A 19085-nucleotide genomic window follows, 5' to 3' on the forward strand; every position below is an offset into this window, starting at 1 on the left:
ATTTTTTAAAAATCCGCAGGTAAAATGCACTGTGTTTTACCTGCGGATTTACCACGAATTTCCAGTGTTTTTTTGTGCGGATTTCACCTGCGGATTCCTGTTGAGGAACAGGTGTAAAAACGCTGCGGAATCCGCACAAAGAATTGACATGCTGCGGAAAATACAATGCAGCATTGCTGCGCGGTATTTTCCGCACCATGGGCACAGCAGGTTTGGTGTTACATAGGTTTACATGGTACTGTAAACCTGATGGAAAACTGCTACGAATCTACAGCGGCCAATCCGCTGCGGATCTGCAGCCAAATCCGCACCATGTGCACATAGCCTAATTCTAACCCTAACCCTAACCCTAACCCTAGCCCTAGCCCTAACCCTATCCCTAGCCCTAACCCTAACCCTAGCCCTAACCCTAATTCTAACCCTAATTCTAACCCTAGCCCTAACCCTAACCCTAGTTCTAAACCTAATCCTAGTGGAAAAATAAAGTAAATATATTTTCTTTATTTTTATTATTGTCCCTACCTATGGGGGTGATAAAGGGGGGGGTTCATTTACTATTTTTTTTATTTTGATCCCTGTGTTAGGCTTTATCACAGTGATCAAAATGTACCTGGAACAAATCAGGAGGACGGGTGAGCGGACAGGAGGACGGGAGAGCAGACAGGCGGACGGAGGGGAGCGGAGCACAGGACGGAGGACTGGGGAGGCGATCAGTGGCGGTGGGGGGGTCAGATCAGGGTTTCCAGCCATGGCCGATGATATTGCAGCATCGGCCATGGCTGGATTGTAATATTTCACCATTTTCATATGTGAAATATTACAACTCGCTCTGATTGGCTGTTTCACTTTCAACAGCCAATCAGAGCAATCGTAGCCCCGGGGGGGTGAAGCCACCCCCCTGGGCTGAAGTACCACTCCCCCTGTCCCTGCAGATCGGGTGAAATTTGAGTTAACCTTTTCACCCGGTCTGCAGGGACGCGATCCCTCTATGACGCCACATAGGCATCACAGGTCAGATTGGCACCGACTTTCATGACGCCTACGTGGCGTCACAGGTCGGGAAGGGGTTAATTTGCATTATTGATTTACGATTTAATAAAATGACAGAAAGAAGGAAAAGACAAAAACACGAGAACCAATTTATCCTCATTTAAATATACAGCAGGTGAACTAAGTATTGAACACATCATCAATTTTATAAGTAAATGTATTTCTAAAGGTGCTATTTGAATGAAGTCTGTTACAAATGTCAGTAACAACCCATCCAATCCACACAGGCAAAGAAATCAAACCATAAGGCTATGTGCCCACGTTGCGGAATTGCCTCTGGAATTTTTTGTGCGGATTCTGCATCTCTTGGCAGAAAACGCAGGTGCGAATTTGATGCCTGTTTTTTTTTATTTTGTGTGGATTTGCTGCGGATTTACTGCGAATTTTGTGTGGATTTCATGCGTTTTTATCCCTGTGGATTTCTATAATGGAATGGGTACAAAAACGCTGCAGATCCGCACAAAAGAAGTGACATGCTCCTTCTTTTAATCCGCAGCTTTTCTGTGCGGAATTTTCCGCACCATTAGCGCAGCATTTTTTTTTTCATTGATTTATATTGTACTGTAAATCACTTGCGGATCTGCAGCGTTTCTGCACGGTAAAAAACGCTGCGGATCCACAGGAAATCCGCAACGTGTGCACATAGCCTTAGGCACATTTCCGCGGCAATTCTGCGCCTCCTGCCATATGTCGTATATCGCATGCGAAATTGGCATGCATATTCCCGCAGAAAACTAGCGTTTTGCAAGCATAATTAGCTTGCAGAATGCTAGCGTTTTCCAAGCGATCTGTAGCATCGCTTGGAAAACTGATTGACAGGTTGGTCACACTTGTCAAACATAGTGTTTGGCAAGTGTGATCAACTTTTTACTATTGATGCAGCCTATGCCGCATCAATAGTAAAAGATAGAATGTTAAAAATAATAAAAAAATTTAAAAAAATGGTTATACTCACCTTCCGCAAACAGCCGATCTCCTCAGCGGCTTCCGTTCCTATAGATGGTGTGTGTGCGGGACCTTCGATGACGTCGCGGTCACATGACCGCGACGTCATCGCAGGTCCTTCACACACACCATCTATAGGAACGGAAGCGGACGTGTGCAGCGCTGAGAGGCGGGAGGACTCCGGGGCCATCAGAGGGTGAGTATATCACGATTTTTTTATTTTAATTCTTTTTTTTTTAACAATTATATGGTGCCCAGTCCGTGGAGGAGAGTCTCCTCTCCTCCACCCTGGGTACAAACCGCACAAGATCTGCTTACTCCCCGCATGGTGGGCATAGCCCCATGTGGGAAGTAAGCAGATCAATGCATTCCTAGGTGTGCGGAATCCCCGCGATTCCGCAAATTAATGAACATGCTGCATATTTTACCACAAATCGTTTCTCCTGCGGAAAAATACTCAGTATGTGCACATTTGCGGATTGCATTCTAATTAATAGGATGCTTAATGTGAGCGTTTTTTTCGCGGTTTACGCGACGTGTGCACATAGCCTTAATGTCCATAAATTAAGTTATGTGTAATAATGAGACATGCCACAGGAAAAAGTATTGAACATATGAAGAACTAGAGGTGCAAAAAGCCATGGAAAGTCATGACACCAGCTGAAATTTATCAGTAATTAGAAAGCAATCCTGTCACTTAGCTAAAAATAATATCAGCTGGTTGAACTGAAGGGCTATAAAAAGGTTTCTCATTACCAAAGTGTGAGAGATTCACCACACACTCTTAATTTTCAGTGTTGCAAGGCTTTTATTCATTCATGAAAGCAAATATAAACAGAATGTTGTTGTGAAATGTGCGACAAAGTTAGACGTTTCCACCCCGCCAGGGTCGCTGTCACTGTAAAAAAATGGATAATATTTAATCCATTTCCGACGTTGAGCATAATAGTACGCCCGTGTTGGAATTTCTCTCTTTGATGTGGGCTCCGGTGCTGAGCCCACATCTTTCCCGGCACATGTCAGCTGTTTTCAACAGCTGACATATGCCTCTAACAGTCGCAGGTGGAATCGCGATCCACCCGCCGCTGTTAATCTGTTAAATGCAGCTGTAAATCTCGATGGGTTGACATGACAACCAGAGGTCTCCAGCAGACCTCTATAGTTGTCATAGCTGGATTGCTATGAGCGACGCCCAGTGACAAATGAGCATTTCTGCTACACACAGGCGATCTGATCATCACCTGTGTGTAGCACAGGCGATCAGACAACTCCAGCTTCTAGTCTCCCATGGAGACTATTGAAGCATGCAAAATGATAAAAAAATGTTTTAAAAAATATAAAAAATATATATAAAAGTTCAAATCATCCCCTTCAACCCATTCAAAATAAAACAATAAAAACATCAAATATACACATATTTGGTATTGCATGCCATATTTTGGCATGCTTCAATAGTCTCCATGGGAGACCAAAAGGTGCCATAACCCGATCGGCTCAGCTACATATAGGCGATGATCAGATCACCAATATATAGCTGAATTACTCACCTGCTATGAGTGCCGCCAACAGGGCGGCGCTCACAGCAAGCTGGCAGTGACAACCATAGAGGTCTTCAGGAGACCTCTGGTTGTCATGCCAACCCACAGGTGACCCGCGATCACGTGATGGGGGTCATCGGTGGACGTATTTTCAGCATGATTGTCGGAAGTGCTTGTTAAATGCCGTTGTCAGAGTTTATCAGCGGCATTTAACAGGTTAATAGCTGCGGGTGGATGGCGATTCCAGGCACATGCCAACTGTTCAAAACTGCTGACATGTGCGGGGAAAGATGCGGGCTTACCGCCGGAGCCCATATCAAAAAGAGGGAGTCCGACATGAGAGTACTATTATGCTCAACATCGGAAAAGGGGTTTTAAACAGAGGCCATTCTATCCCTGACCAGCAACTGCCATACAGCCATGTAGGTGCGGGACCACCATATGAAGAAATAGCAGCACAGGTAACAACTTTGGCCCACCAATGTGTCAGCTAATGCGCTCTTAGCTATATATGACTGACAAACTGTCCTTCTCTTACAGCATCTAATTGCTCATACCTTTTGAAGCCTTTCCTTCTTAAGAAATATTATTCCCCTTGTCACAGCAGTCAAAGTAAGCCTCTTCTCTTATGTTGACTCTCGTTATAGTTTCATGCTGAAACAAAATTGTTGATACGTAATCCCTGTACTTTGAGTCTTGTTTGATGTTTTACTTCAACTACCAAATTGTGCTACCTTCGTATACAGGATTACAGCACGCACCATATGCTTTCCTTTATCAAAATTATCACTTGTGCCCTGAACATACTTTTGTTCTTTTTTTAAGTTTTGTTATTTTGCTTGTATTTATTTTATTTTATGTATATATAATTTGTACAGCATATTTTCTCTATGTATATACAACCTGGGTCATCGATCACATATTGTTATTTTAGACTTTGCTATGATATGTCTCATGACTATTGTATATTTTTGCTTACATGTTGTCCTTTTCTTTTACAGCCATATTTTGATAAAGATGCTGTCGAGGTCGAAATGTGTAACTTTATCGCACATTTCACAGCAACATTGTTTATATTTGCTTTCACTAATGAATAAAAGCCTTGCAACACTGAAAATTTAGAGCTTGTGGTGAATCTCTCTTGCCTTGGTTGAGGGGTCATGTTCCCCATTCCACCAGCACCTCAAAACACGACCAAATGCACGCCAATCTTCTAGTATCATTACTAAGGTGCCACACAAGAGATATCTCAGGATGAGTAATACCAGTGAGCTGTCTTAAGACCTTTGCAACCTTATTGTTGCAAAACATACTGATGGCATTGGTTTCAGAAGAATTTCTAAATTTTTAAAGGATCCAGTGAGCACTGTTGAGGCCATAATCCAGAAGTAGAAAGAACATAATTCACCATAAAATGGCCACAACCAGATGCTCCGCGCAATATTTCAGACAGAGGAGTGAAGATAATTATCAGTAGAAGTTTTCCTAGATCCAAGGACCACCTTTAGAGAGCTACAGAAAGACCTGGAATGAGCAGGTGCAATTGTTTCAAAGAAAACTATAAGTAATGCACTCAACCTCCATGGCTTGTATGCATGCTCACCACACAAGACTGCATGGCTGAACAAGAAGCATGTTCAAGCACATTTAAAGTTTTTTCAACAACATTTAGCCTATGAAATACTGGGAGAATATAGTCTGGTCAGATGAGACCAAAATGTAACTCTTTGGATGCCATAATACGCGTCATGTTTGGAAGCCAAAAAGCATTGCACATCATTTCAAAAACACCATACCACTGTGAAGTTTGGAAGTAGGAACATCATGGTGTGGGGCTGTTTTTGAGCAAACGGCACTTGCATACTCCATATATTTGAAGGAAGGATGAAAAGACTACTGTAATATGCAGAGACATTCTTGATAAAAAATCTGTTGCCATCTTCCAGGATGATGAAGATGAAATGATGGTGGATATTTCAGCAAGACAATGATCCCAAACACACAGCCAATGAAACTCATTTGGTTTCAGAGAAAGAAAATAAATATGCTAGAATGGCCCAACAAATCACCTGACTTGATCCCAATAGAAAAGTTATGGAAGGAACTAAAGCTTAGAGTTCATAAAAGGAGCCCATGGAACATTCAGGATTTGAAGAGAGTTAATGTGGATGAATGGGCCAAAATCACAAGTGAGCAATGCAGGCGACTAGTTTCCCCATACAGGAGGCGTCTTGAAGTTGTCATCACCAACAAAGACTTTTGTGCAAAGTATTAAATATATTTCAGTAAGCATGTTCAATGGTTTTTCCCTGTGTTATTTCTCATTATTACACATAATTTCAGGACATCTATGGCTTGATTTCTTTGACTGTGTGGATTGGATGAGTTGTTACTGACATCTGGTGAGGATTTCATGTCCATAGAACAATTAGAAATATATTTACTTAGAAAATTGGTGACATGTTCAATACTTATTTCCCCCGCAGCATATTCTTGTAAATAATAAATCACATGAAATGCACATATTAAAATAGCAATAATAAATGCATAGCAAAAGAGTGAAAAAAATAAAAAGATAAATCAAGAAGATATGAAAAAATATAACATAAATGTGACAAATGTTGTGAATAAAATCCAAACATAAAAATCATATGATATACAAAAGAATACACTGCCTTTTTTAAGCATACTTGATTTATTATTTACTGTACTTATTTTTCAGATGTAGAGTGAAAAAAAATAAAAGCGATAAACACTGGATACAGTACAGTCACTCATGATCACACTCAGTAACTTATACATAGACTGGATGGTGGCCCGATTCTAACGCATCGGGTATTTTAGAATATGTATGTAGTTTATTTATGAAGATTTCAGAATTTTGTAATTTATACACAGGATTCGGCCGGCCGCGACCAATTAGCGAAGCGTGGTTCAAATTCCACGCCAATTCGCTGCTGGACTGCGCCTGTCGCTGATTGTTCGCGGCCGGGCGTGACCAATCAGTGAAGCCAGGGTCAGCTCCAGGCTTTTGAGGGCCCGGGGCTAAAGATTCTCAGTGGGCCCCTCTCTTTAACACATTCCACGATTCATGATGCACAGATACAGCAGAGAAATATAGTACAGCCAAGTAGCATACAGCCCACGTAGAATATAGCAGAGCCCATGTAGTATATAACACAGCCCACATAGTATATAACACAGGCCACGTAGTATATAACACAGCCTACGTAGTATATAACACAGCCACGTAGTATATAACACAGCCACGTAGTATATAACACAGCCACATAGTATATAGCACAGCCCACGTAGTTTATGGCACAGCTCATGCAGTATATAACACAGCCATGTAGTATATTGCCCAGCCACGTAATATATTGCACAGCCACATAGTATATAGCACAGCCCATGTAGTATATTACACAGCCCACGTAGTATATAACACAGGCCATGTAGTATATAACACAGCCCACGTAGTATATAACACAGCCACGTAGTATATAACACAGCCATGTAGTATATAACACAGCCCACGCAGTATATAACACAACCCATGCAGTATATAACACAGCCCACGTAGTATCTAACACAGCTGTAATAAGTATAGGGGATAACTCAGGAGACTTTTTGCGTGGAACAAGACAACTACAGGACACAGTTTTATAAGTGGTAAAATCTATATTATCACATGGTGATTCAAACAGGTGCAGAGAGAAACTCAAGTCCACAACCCTTGGTGTAAATATTAAACGCAGCTTAGCAGTCTATAGGGAACTTCAGAGGAAAATGCAATCACGCGGAAAGTCTATGAAGCACAGTTATTCTTGAGGATACTTGACACGAATAAGTCCTTGTTCTAGTCCAAACACAGATAGCTATGCTTATAAGGCAGTTCAAATAATATCTTAGCACAATCAGGGAGGCCTGGGTAATAGTCTCAGGTTTTAGCAGCGCAGCAACATCTTACATGTCCAGCAAATGCAGATGGAGAAAACACAAGCAGCAGATGAAGGAGGATTACTGGAAACTGGTGTATGCAGCAGGAACTCAGAGCAGAGTAGCAGGATTAACACACAGGTTCACAGAAGCAGGTATATAGCCAGGAAGTCACCATGATTCAGGAGCTGGATGCAAGGCAGAATACTCTAGCTCAGACTGAAGGCTGGGGTGGAGTTTTATAGCAGGAAGACACAGTGCACATGAGACCAAAGACGCCATCTTGGAAAAGGGCAGTAATGCACAAAAGGTAATAAAAATGTTCAGAGTCCTGACAACAACCCACGTAGTATATAATAATGTGGGCACCATATCCCTGTTAAAAAAAAAGAATTAAAATAAAAAATAGTTATCTACTCACCTTCCGGCGGCCCCTGTTGTGAATTCTGCTCTTATGCTCCCTCCGGTGGTTGTTTGTGATAGTGAAGTTGTCTCTGGGTTGTTATCCAGGGCAGGTGTTTCTGCTGATTGCAGCTCTATTCGGTATTTAGGTGTGCTGGATTCATTAGTCAGTGCCAGTTATCCATTGTTCTTGGAGGGTTTACATCCCTGTCTGGTTCCTTCTGCTCTGCTGCCAATTCAGCCAAGATAAGTGTCTGGTTTATTTTCCTGCAGCACACATGCAGTGTGCTTTTCAGTTCAGAACAATTTATTGTTTTGTCTTCTCCAGCTTAGATTTGTTTGGATTTTTTCAGTCATGCTGGATTCTCTGGAGATGCAGATATACATTCTATGTCTTTAGTTAGATGTGGAATTTTTGTATTTTCTGCTGTGGATATTTTCAGAGTTTTAATACTGACCGCTTAGTACTCTGTCCTATCCTTTACTATTTAGCTAGAAGTGCCTCTTTTGCTAAATCCTGTTTTCAGCCTGTGTGTGTCTTTACTCTTATATTCACCGTCAATATTTGTGGGGGGCTGCCTATCCTTTGGGGTTTCTGCTCTGAGGCAAGATAGAATTCCCATTTCCATCTATAGGGTTATTTAGTCCTCTGGCTGTGTCGAGGTGTCTAGGATGTGTTAGGTACACCCCACGGCTACTTCTAGTTGCGGTGTCAGTTTATGATCTGCGGTCAGTACAGGTTCCACCTTCTCCAGAGAAGGTCTCATGCGGCTCCAAGGCCACCGGATCATAACAGGCCCCCGGATCCAGGCCAGGCGTTTAGCGATTCTCCTTGCGACACTCCGGTCCCAAGAATGCATTGCAGTCTCGCGAGATGATGACATACCGGTCTCGCGAGACTGCACGTCATCATCTCGCGAGACCGCAATGCATGGACCGGAGCGTCGTGAGCAGCGGGAAAAGCGCCGGAAGGTGAGAATATAATGATTTTTTATTTTTCTTATTATTTTTAACATTAGATCTTTTTACAATTGATGCTGCATAGGCAGCATCAATAGTAAACAGCTGGCCACACAGGGTTAATAGCAGCGTTAACGGACTGCGTTACACCGCGGCATAACGCGGTGCAACGCAGCCATTAACCCTGTGTGAGCACTGACTGGAGGGGAGTATGGAGGGGGCACTGACAGAGAGTAGGAAGGGGCGAATTCACAGCCGGACTGTGCCCGTCGCTGATTGGTCGCGGTCGGCAGGCCGCGACCAATCAGCGACGCGGGATTTCTGTTACAGACAGATAGAAAGACAGACAAACAGACGGAAGTAGCCCTTAGGCAATTATATGTATAGATTTAGCACTATAGCTTTACTACTATATGAGTCCTTAAAGGGGTGATTCCTTTTTACAAAATCTTGTTCACCGGAGCAGTTTATTATAAAAAAACAGACTTGTCTTTTTTCCCCGTCTTCAGGTCCAGTGCTGAGTCTTTGCCACTACTCCCACTGTCAGGTATTGCCTGCAGTGTTAACATTACGTTGACAGTGCTGCAGGCAACCAGTACCTCCGAGTGGGATGTTCCAGCTGTTTGTTTTTTAATACTCATGGAATGTTAGGAAAACACATTTTTTTTTTACCTAATGGCACCGTGGGACCAAGATTTTCTGAAAAGAGACAACCCTTTTAACACCATCTGCTTAGAAACTGCTAAGAGTAAAAAATAGTATCAGCACTCTGCTTAAGATTTTCCAATATGAGTTAATGATAAGGCTTCAGTACCCATATTCTTACTTTTTTAAGAATTGCTGCAATGCTATAGGTGACATTGAGCTGAAATGCTGCATTGCAGTCAATACTGTGTCATTTTGAAAAAAATGCTTACACCATGTTTCTTGATGACAGATGTGATTTAAAACCATGTTGTGTAGAATTGATTAGTGACATGATATCATAGACTATAAAATGTTTCTACCTATCGACCTGGGGCCTATCTGCATCTTGCAGGTCATTAGACTTGTGACAGGTTTGGTAAGTATGGCCTTTTTCTTTCTAGGATATGTTTGGATTTGTTCTCCTTTTCAGTAAATTACCTATCGAACATTATCTCTGTATAAGGATTTACTGACTGTTGGCTCTGGTGCAGGTGTCAGCAACTTGCGACACTCCAACTAACATAAAACCATGAGCCAGTCAGGGCATGCTGAGATCTGTAGTTTTTCGGCAAGTGGGAATTCAGCAGGTATGAAACTCTTGCTCTAGGTTACATACAATGACAGGAAAGTATTATGTATGTCCATTTTTTGTAATTATCAGGGGCTTAAGAACAGTCGGTGCAGAAGTTGCAGTTGCATCTGGGCCCTGGAGTCTAGGGGAACATAAATGGTCCTTTTGCCACATATGAGAAGAGACCTACACTATTAAAGATAGTTGGGAGCCCTGTTGTAGATTTTGTATTATGGCCCATGAGCTTCTAGTTAGGCCACTGGTGAATATTGTACTGAGTCTTCACATTTGCTTACATTAGTGCGACTTTTAAGGAAGCTTTGCCTATCCATCAATGTCCTGTAACTTTTTCTTCAGCTGTAATATAAAGTTCAGTGACAATGGATGAGACAAAGATGGTTGTATATGACTGTATCATCATTAAGAACAAAGTCCCAGGGTTGAATTTTCTGCATCGAAGCAAAGATTTGTGTGTGTGTAGAGTCAGAGGTCCTCATCTTCTTAGAAGAGAAGGCTATGAAAAGTTTTATCACATACTCACCAATGGGAAGTACTGCTTAGTATATATCCTCCTTTGTGGACAGCTGACTGTAACAGATGGAAGAAATAGGCATTAGGAGAGAAAACAGATGTTTCTGTGTGCTTTATTTTAATAATCCAAGTGTTATAGAGGGTCACAAAAGGTGTCAAATAAATTAACAATTCCATAACAATAACAATATCCAAATATCCAAACATCTCCATGGAACCAGGTGACCAGCGGGTCCCAATCCTGGCTTTCTCCAAACTTATCCATGGTGCAGTGATGGTCAATGGAGCAGATCTGTATTCTTCCAACTGGAGCTGAAAACCCCTAGGTTGCTTCCTGTAGAATGATAGATCTGTGTCCCCCATGATGGTGCCATGATGGATTGGCTACATCCTGTCTCTGTTTTTTTGTGTGTTTAGGTGTCTTGGCTGAATCTCTGGCTCTCTCTCTCTCCCCGACTCTCTGTTTCTGAGTCTGTTTATACAGAGGCATGTAACCTGTTTTTAGATTTACCCAGTGTCCTTCAGTCCATCATCAAGATAAAGGGAACAATGGTGATGGGATAAAGTAGCATTACTTGATTATTTCATATATTTGCATAGTTTTTCCCTCTCTGCTTTCGAAGTCAACAAACTGACTCCATAATACAATGCATAATTAGCATATTAGCAAACATCACTAGTCATTAAAGATAAGGGCATTCTATACAAGTCGCTATTACAGGCTAATGCTGGAGTTACACTAAACGACTTACCAACGATCACGACCAGCGATACGACCGTATCGACCGTAATGTGTCAGCTGTTATGACCCCAATGGCAGAGGGTCTCAGAAATAAATACCAAGTCTGCAAACACAAAAAACCAGCTCATAAGGCAGTGGTAACTGGGCTGACCGTATATCTAATCCTAGCACCACAAATAGCAGCAGCCGGGGAACGTGCCTACGTTGGTTCTAGACGTCTCGCGCCAGCCGGAGAACTAACTAACCCTAGAAGGGAAAAGATAGACCTTTCTTGCCTCCAGAGAAAAGACCCCAAAAGTTGGATACAAGCCCCCAACAAATAATAACGGTGAGGTAAGAAGAAAAGACAAACGTAAGAATTAACTAGGTATTTAGCAAAGAGAGGCCCACTGACTAATAGCAGAATATAGTAAGATGACTTATACGGTCAGCAAAAACCCTATCAAAATTTCCACGCTGGATATTCAAGAACCCCTGAACCGTCTAACGGCCCGGGGGGAGAATACCAGCCCCCTAGAGCTTCCAGCAAAATCAGGAATCACATTTAGTACAAGCTGGACAAAAAATAAGAGCAATGCAAATAACCAAAAAACAAGGAAGCAAGACTTAGCTTAATTTTGCAGGAACCAAGACCAGCAGACAGGAGCAAACAGAAAGAACTGATTACAACGATGCCAGGCACCAGACTGAGAATTCAGGAAGTTCATATAGCAACACCCCTGGACTAACGACCCAGGTGGGTGCCAAACTGAGGAAAGACAATCCCAGAGTCATATCACTAGTGACCACAAGAGGGAGCCAAAAAAGTCTAATTCACAACAGTCAGCGCTGGCAGTAACAGCGGTGACGTCACCGCTGTGCTCTGTTTTACGGCCGGCGCTGACACATTCAGTGCAGGGAAGCTCTCGGCAGCAGCGTGTGCATATTAGCAGCGCTCTTGCCGAAAGCAGTTTTAACCCTGTGGACGCCGGGGGACGTGACAGACATCAGAATGTGAGTATGTACTGTTTTTTTTTTAACTTTTACAATGGCAACCAGGGTAAATATCGGGTTACTAAGCGCGGCCCTGCCTTAGTAACCCGATATTTACCCTGGTTACAAGTGAACACATCTCTGGATCGGCGTCAAACACGCCGATCCAGCGATGACAGCGGGTGATCAGCGACCAAAAAAAGGTCCTGATCATTCCCATCGACCAACGATCTCCCAGCAGGGGCCTGATCGTTGGTCGCTGTCACACATAACGAGATCGTTAGCGGGATCGTTGCTACGTCACCAAAAGCATGACGTTGCAACGATATCGTTATGTGTGACTCAGCCTTTACACAAGCAAAAGTACAGATAACAGCTTATTCTTCTTGGTTTGCTAAAAATAGTCATCTGGGTAATTAAGATACAGTATAATCCAGTTTCCTCACAGCCGCCATCAGTGCATTACTGCCCTTACTGGCATATGGGACCCAATGAGCAGAGGGAGCCCGCAGCGGGCCCCCTCTGTTCTGCTCACCGGGTCCCAGTGGCAGGATCCGACGCATAATCAGTTAAAATCTGTTGCCATGCAGGAGATTCCTCCCGCACGGCAACAGTTAACAGCCGCCAGCCAATCACAGGTCAGCAGCTGACTTCAAAGCGCACCTCGCCAATGAATGACGTCACTGTCAAATTCCGGAATGACACTGTATGAATTGGAGAGGAGGACCCTGCTGAAGATCGGCCAGGTAAGGAATTTTTTTTTCTTTTAAAGTCAGTATGTTCAAAGGGTTATTGGGGGGCGTGTAACTTTGGGGCTGGGCACGCCTTGCATTCAATGCATAGACAAACAGTATGGGAGTACCAAATTACTAATAATGGAAACAATGCTTTCAGGTGGCCCTCCTGTACATCTTGTCAAAGGGTTAGTGGGGGGCATCCATATTTGGGACAGGTGTTGCATTCACTGCATAGGCAAACAGTATGGGAGTACCAAATTACTAATAATGGTAACATTTCTTTCAGGTGGCCATCCTGTACGTAGCTTCAAAGGGGTATTGGGGTGCATCTACATTTGATGCAGGGCAGGCCTTGCATTCACTGCATAGGCAAACAGTATGGGAGTACCAAATTACTAATAATGGGAACATTGCTTTCAGGTGGCCATCCTGTAGGTGGCTTCAAAGGGGTAATGGGGTGCGTCTACATTTTGGGCAGCCCTGCCACTCACTGCATAAGCAATAACATGATAGGAGACCCACTGTTCAATAATGAGAACAACAAAGCATAGCCGGCTGATGGCTCTCTAGAATAGTGAGGACCGACTGTTGGCCCTTTAAGAATAGTAAAGGCTGCCTGATGGCCCTATAAAAATAGACTTTGTGACTTTCAGAGTCCCTCCTTCATAAATGAAACAGGATGTGTCAGATGAACTTAACATGGACAAAACAGAATTCATCGTCTTTCCCCCATCTCATCCCAACCTCCCCAATGAACCTATCCATTACAGTAAACGGCTGCCCACTCTCCCCAGTCCCACAAGCCCGCTGTCTTGGGGTAATCCTTGACACTGATCTCTCCTTCAAACCACATATCCAAATCCTTTCCACTTCCTGCCGCCTCCAACTCAAAAATATTTCACGGATCCGTACATTCCTAAACCAAGAATCTGCAAAAACCCTAGTCCATGCCCTCATCATCTCCCGCCTCGACTACTGTAACCTCCTGCTCTGTGGCCTCCCCTCTAACACTCTCGCCCCCCACCAATCTATTCTAAACTCTGCTGCCCGACTAATCCACCTGTCCCCCCGCTATTCCCCGGCCTCTCCCCTCTGTCAATCCCTGCACTGGTTCCCCATTACCCAGAGACTCCAGTACAAAAGCCTAACCATGACATACAAAGCCATCCACAACCTGTCTCCTCCATACATCTGTGACCTCATCTCCCGGTACTTTCCTGCACGCAACCTCCGATCCTCACAAGATCTCCTTCTCTACTCACCTGTTATCTCCTCTTCCTACAATCGCATACAAGATTTCTCTCGTGCATCCCACCTACTCTGGAACTCTCTACCACAACACATCAGACTCTCACGTACCATTGAAACCTTCAAAAAGAACCTGAAGACCCACCTCTTCCAACAAGCCTACAACCTGCAGTAACCACCGATTGACCAAACCTCTGCACGACCAGCTCTACCCTCACCTACTGTATTCTCACCCATCCCTTGTAGATTGTGAGCCCTCGCGGGCAGGGTCCTCTCTCCTCCCGTACCAGTTGTGACTTGTATTGTTCAAGATTATTGTACTTGTTTTTATTATGTATACCCCTCCTCACATGTAAAGCGCCATGGAATAAATGGCGCTATAATAATAAATAATAATAATAATAATAATAATAATGATGTGTCACACACCACATTGCCAGATAAGGTTGTAAAATGTTAAAATGACATTTCCCAGTGAGTGCATTTGTCTTGTTGAAAGCAATGCTCAATTTGAAAAACGCATCGAAAACGCTATGTGTGAATATAGCTCAAGTGGTGGAGGAGCATTTTTGTTTTGGGTTATTTATTTTGCCTTATATACAAATCATTAGCCTGGAAAAGATTTCCCAGGAAAATCCATTTTGGTTTAGTTTTTGTATGTTTTATTGTGAGTCTGTAAAAGTGGCGTAAGACTCTGACAACGTTGTTCACAGCAGTGACCTGAGAGTCAAAAATGTTTCCAGGGGTCTTCCCCATGATGTTCCCATGTCAATTGAGCACTGTTCCCATCGATTTCTGCAGTTCATAGACCCTCTAAAGACCCCCGATGGGGGCCGCAGCAAAAATGCTTGAGTTTTCCATAGACTTACATTGGGCTCGTTGCTCGGGTCGAGCACCTGGGCATTACAATATGCTCGACTCAAGCAATGAGCACCCGAGCATTTTAGTGCTCGCCCATCACTAATATTAAGGGGTCAGTATATATATATATACAGTACAGTGAGGGGGGCACTATACTGTGCATACTTGGGAAGGTAGCTAGGAATGGCATAAAACACCAAATAGTACAACATTTTTCGACATTTCAAATTTTTTTAAGGAAGAAAACTGTTTAAAACACCAATGTGAATCTGGGCCCATGTCTTCCAGTCCTTCTACAATGCAACTACATTACCAGTGGGTGTTCATCGTGAGAATGATCTCATCCTTTTTTTTCATAGACCAAACTCATTTTGTTGCACATAATTCATTGTAGATGTACAATATGTACATACAGGTGCATCTCACAAAATTAGAATATCATCAAAAAGTTAATTTATTTCAGCTCTTCAATACAAAAAGTGAAACTCATATATTATATAGAGTCACTACAAACAGAGTGATTTTTTTAAAGTGTTTATTTCTGTTATTGTTGATGATTATGGCTTACAGCCAATGAAAACCCAAAAGTCATTATCGCAGTAAATTAGAAAAATTAACGAAAAACACCTACAAAGGCTTCCTAAGTGTTCAAAAGGTCCCTTAGTCTGTTTCAGTAGAGTCCACAATCATTAGGAAGACTGTTGACTTGACAGATATCCAGAAGGCAGTCATTACCACGCTCCACAAGGAAAGTTAATTTTGCATTTCATTTGGAAATCAAGGTCCCAGAGTCTGGAGGAAGAGTGGAGAGGCACATAATCCAAACTGTTTGAGGTCTAGTGTGAAATTTCCACAATCAGTGATGGTTTGGAGAGCATGTCATCTGCTGGTGTAGGTCCACTGTGTTTTATCAAGACCAAAGTCAGCACAGCTGTGTAACAGGAAATTGTAGAGCACGTCATGCTTCTCGCTGACGACAAGATTTTAGGTCATGGAGATTTCATTCTCCAGCAGAACTTGGCACCCGTCCACACTGCCAAAATTACCAATACCTGGTTTGAAAACAACAATATCTCTGTGCTTGATTGGCCAACAAACTCGCCTGACCTTAATCCCATAGAGAATCTATAGGGTATTGTCAAGAGAGACACCAGACCCAAGAAATGCAGATGAGCTGAAGGTTGCTATCAAAGCAACCTGGGCTTTCATAACACCTCAGCAGTGCCACAGGCTGATCGCCTCCATGCCACACCGCATTGATGCAGTAATTGATGCAAAAGGAGCCCCGACCAAGTATTGAGTGCATTTACTGAATATACATTTCTGTAGACCAACATTTCCAGTTTAAAAAATCATTTTTCAAGCTGGTGTTATAAAGTATTCTAATTTACTGAGATAATGACTTTTGGGTTTTCATTGGCTGTAAACCATAATCATCAACATTAACAGAAATAAACACTTGAAAAAGATCACTCTGTCTGTAATGACTCTATATATGAGTTTCACTTTTTGTATTAAAGAACTGAAATAAATTAACTTTTTTTTATATTCTAATTTTGTGAGAATCACCTGTATATGCACCCCTAAACTTGGTGTCAATGCTTTTAAAAGGAATGTTTAAAACTCAAAACATCCTTTGTATCATTGACAAATTAATATTTTTGTAATATGCTTCCATTACAAAATGTGGACCACCCTTTATGATTCACCATGTGTCCTGAGAATACAGGTTTTCAGGAGCTATTCATTTTTTATGACAATTTGTTTCGATCCCCATATGATCTTTTGCAGCTAGTCTAATGGAATGTCACCAATGACATCTTATACTGTGTAAGGGTAGGCCAGGGTGGTAGTCGTGGCTGAGGTAGAAGTCTCTTGCGCACCCTGACCTCCCCTCACATACACTCCACGACTCTCAGTCAGTATACCTGCAGCTCCTTTTCTCTCGGGGCTTCCTATAAAGATCTGCACATTTTCCTCAGCTGAAGTAGAAAAAACAGAGTCACAGTCCCATTGAATGCTTGAACAATGAACTTTACTAGAAACAGGCACGTAATGGTTCTCTTCAGCATTGACAGCAGGCTTTACAATACACAATTCCTTCTCTGTCCCTGTCTCCTCTCTTTCCTTGTCAGCATTTACCTCAGGCTTTGCATTAAACAGCTTCTCCTCATACTCTGTTTTTCCTTCATCTTTACTAAGCTCTCTTCCGGAACAGACTGTGCCTATCGGTCCTCCAGCATCCTCTGTGCCTAGTTTTACTTTAGTAGGGATTCCTCTAAACCTTTTCACCCAGGTCCTGAGTACATCCATCCACTTAGCAAGCCGCCACATTCTGAGTTACCTGTCTGTACTGCTTAGTTCTTTCCTCCCTGTCAGCCACAGTCCCACTTATACTGCACTGCCAGTGACCATTTCAATGCCTTCCTTCTTTCTCTCGCATCTTTCCTGGCCCTGATGCTGTCTGACTGGATTTTGGGCTGCTGCAGAGCTGACTGCCCTGACAGGGCGCTCCCGCCCAACTGATTCAAATTCTCAGCTGTTCTGAACCCTAACTGTCACTAGCTCCTCCCACTTAACTATTTACAGGCGGAGTAACTCTCCACTCCCATCTAGTGGGCCAACTAGGGTACTACGCTCTCCCTCATACATATTAGAAACAATACAATATTTTAAAGCATAAATAAATATTAAATATACATAACATTTCATGGCTTTAGTCAACTCCCTTACAACTGTATACAGAAAGGGCTTTGGTCCTCTTCAACTGACTACACGCTGATAAGCTATTTTTACATATGCTCAGTCAGCCCACAACAGAATCTAACTAGCAAGGTGAAGTGAGATCTTTCATGGTCAATCTGCATAACAAGAACAGTAAATTATTGGACATGTAGTCTCTATTCCAGTGAAAACCAGTGCAGCTGAAGTGGGAGAAATAACCATAGACAAGTGCATAAAGTTGCCTTAAAGTAGCCCAAATGATAATCCAAGAAACAATTACGTACATCCTTGCTGCAGTGATAACACATTCCCTTCCTCTGTACATAGCGATAGAATATACAGTACTGTAGATCAGCAGGTAAGTCACCAGCGATTCACCAGGACAAGTAGTATAGAAATATTATAGGTATAGGGAATGAATGGTTTTAGATTATTTTATTATTATTTTCATCCATCATCCGCCTACAGTTGATGTTATGGCTGGTATAATTTATAACAGCATTCATTAAGTGAGAGAGGTGTTTGGACAAATTGACAATGATTTAAGATGTGTCTATCGGTAAATGATGCTTCATGTAGCATTACCAGGAACAACCTACTATTCACATGAGAGGAAATGTTTAGTGTAACATGTGATTGCAGGTATGTTCTGTGTAGTCATTTAATATAGCTTTCCTGGTAAATATATTTCACAAAGATACCATTCACAGAAACTGGAATGGGGATGGTGTAAGGATCTTCTCATTCTTAATGCACCTTGTCATACAGACAGAAAACTGTAAATCGCTTCTTCTCAACAATCCTAGTGTCTATAGGAGCCTGCCAAACAGCTGGAAATATAATCACTTTCACAAGAAGCTACTGTCTCTGGAAATGACATTTAAAAAGAGTGGAAGAAGATGACCTCATCTCTTTGAACATCCTCACCTTGAAAAAAATAATTCTCTTTCTTCTGATTCCTGCAATATATAGGATTTCATTCCTTTAGAAGTTCGGCCATCAGGGCTTCCTTCAGCACAAAATTAATAGTCTGGAGGTAAAACCTGAGTTAGTGAGATGAGATCCCTTGTAATTAACTTCATTTGGTGGTTTTAAACCACAATGGGCATTCCGGCATACCATACTTAATTCTGCATGCTTTTAAGATTGAGTAATAGCCACAACAGAATGGTTTGGAA

General features: G+C 42.3%; 1 protein-coding gene across 3 annotated transcripts in view; it reads right to left on the bottom strand.

Moving 5' to 3' along the window:
- The window catches only part of LOC143773443 (uncharacterized), a 32251-nt gene extending 14556 nt beyond the window's left edge, over nucleotides 1–17695 (bottom strand). For 2 of the 3 annotated variants that reach the window (XM_077260891.1, XM_077260890.1), the window contains exons 1-2: nucleotides 17112–17695; nucleotides 10634–10680 (exon numbers count right to left, since the gene is read on the bottom strand). In XM_077260891.1, coding sequence (XP_077117006.1) covers nucleotides 10634–10680; nucleotides 17112–17517 — 453 coding nt within the window. In that variant the 5' untranslated portion in view covers nucleotides 17518–17695. The remainder of the gene's footprint in view (nucleotides 1–10633; nucleotides 10681–17111) is intronic. The other variant, XR_013215188.1, reaches the window with a different exon arrangement.
- Between the last annotated feature and the right edge of the window lie 1390 nt (nucleotides 17696–19085).

This window comes from Ranitomeya variabilis, chromosome 5, assembly GCF_051348905.1.
Source record: "Ranitomeya variabilis isolate aRanVar5 chromosome 5, aRanVar5.hap1, whole genome shotgun sequence".
Taxonomy (NCBI): Eukaryota; Metazoa; Chordata; class Amphibia; order Anura; family Dendrobatidae; genus Ranitomeya; species Ranitomeya variabilis.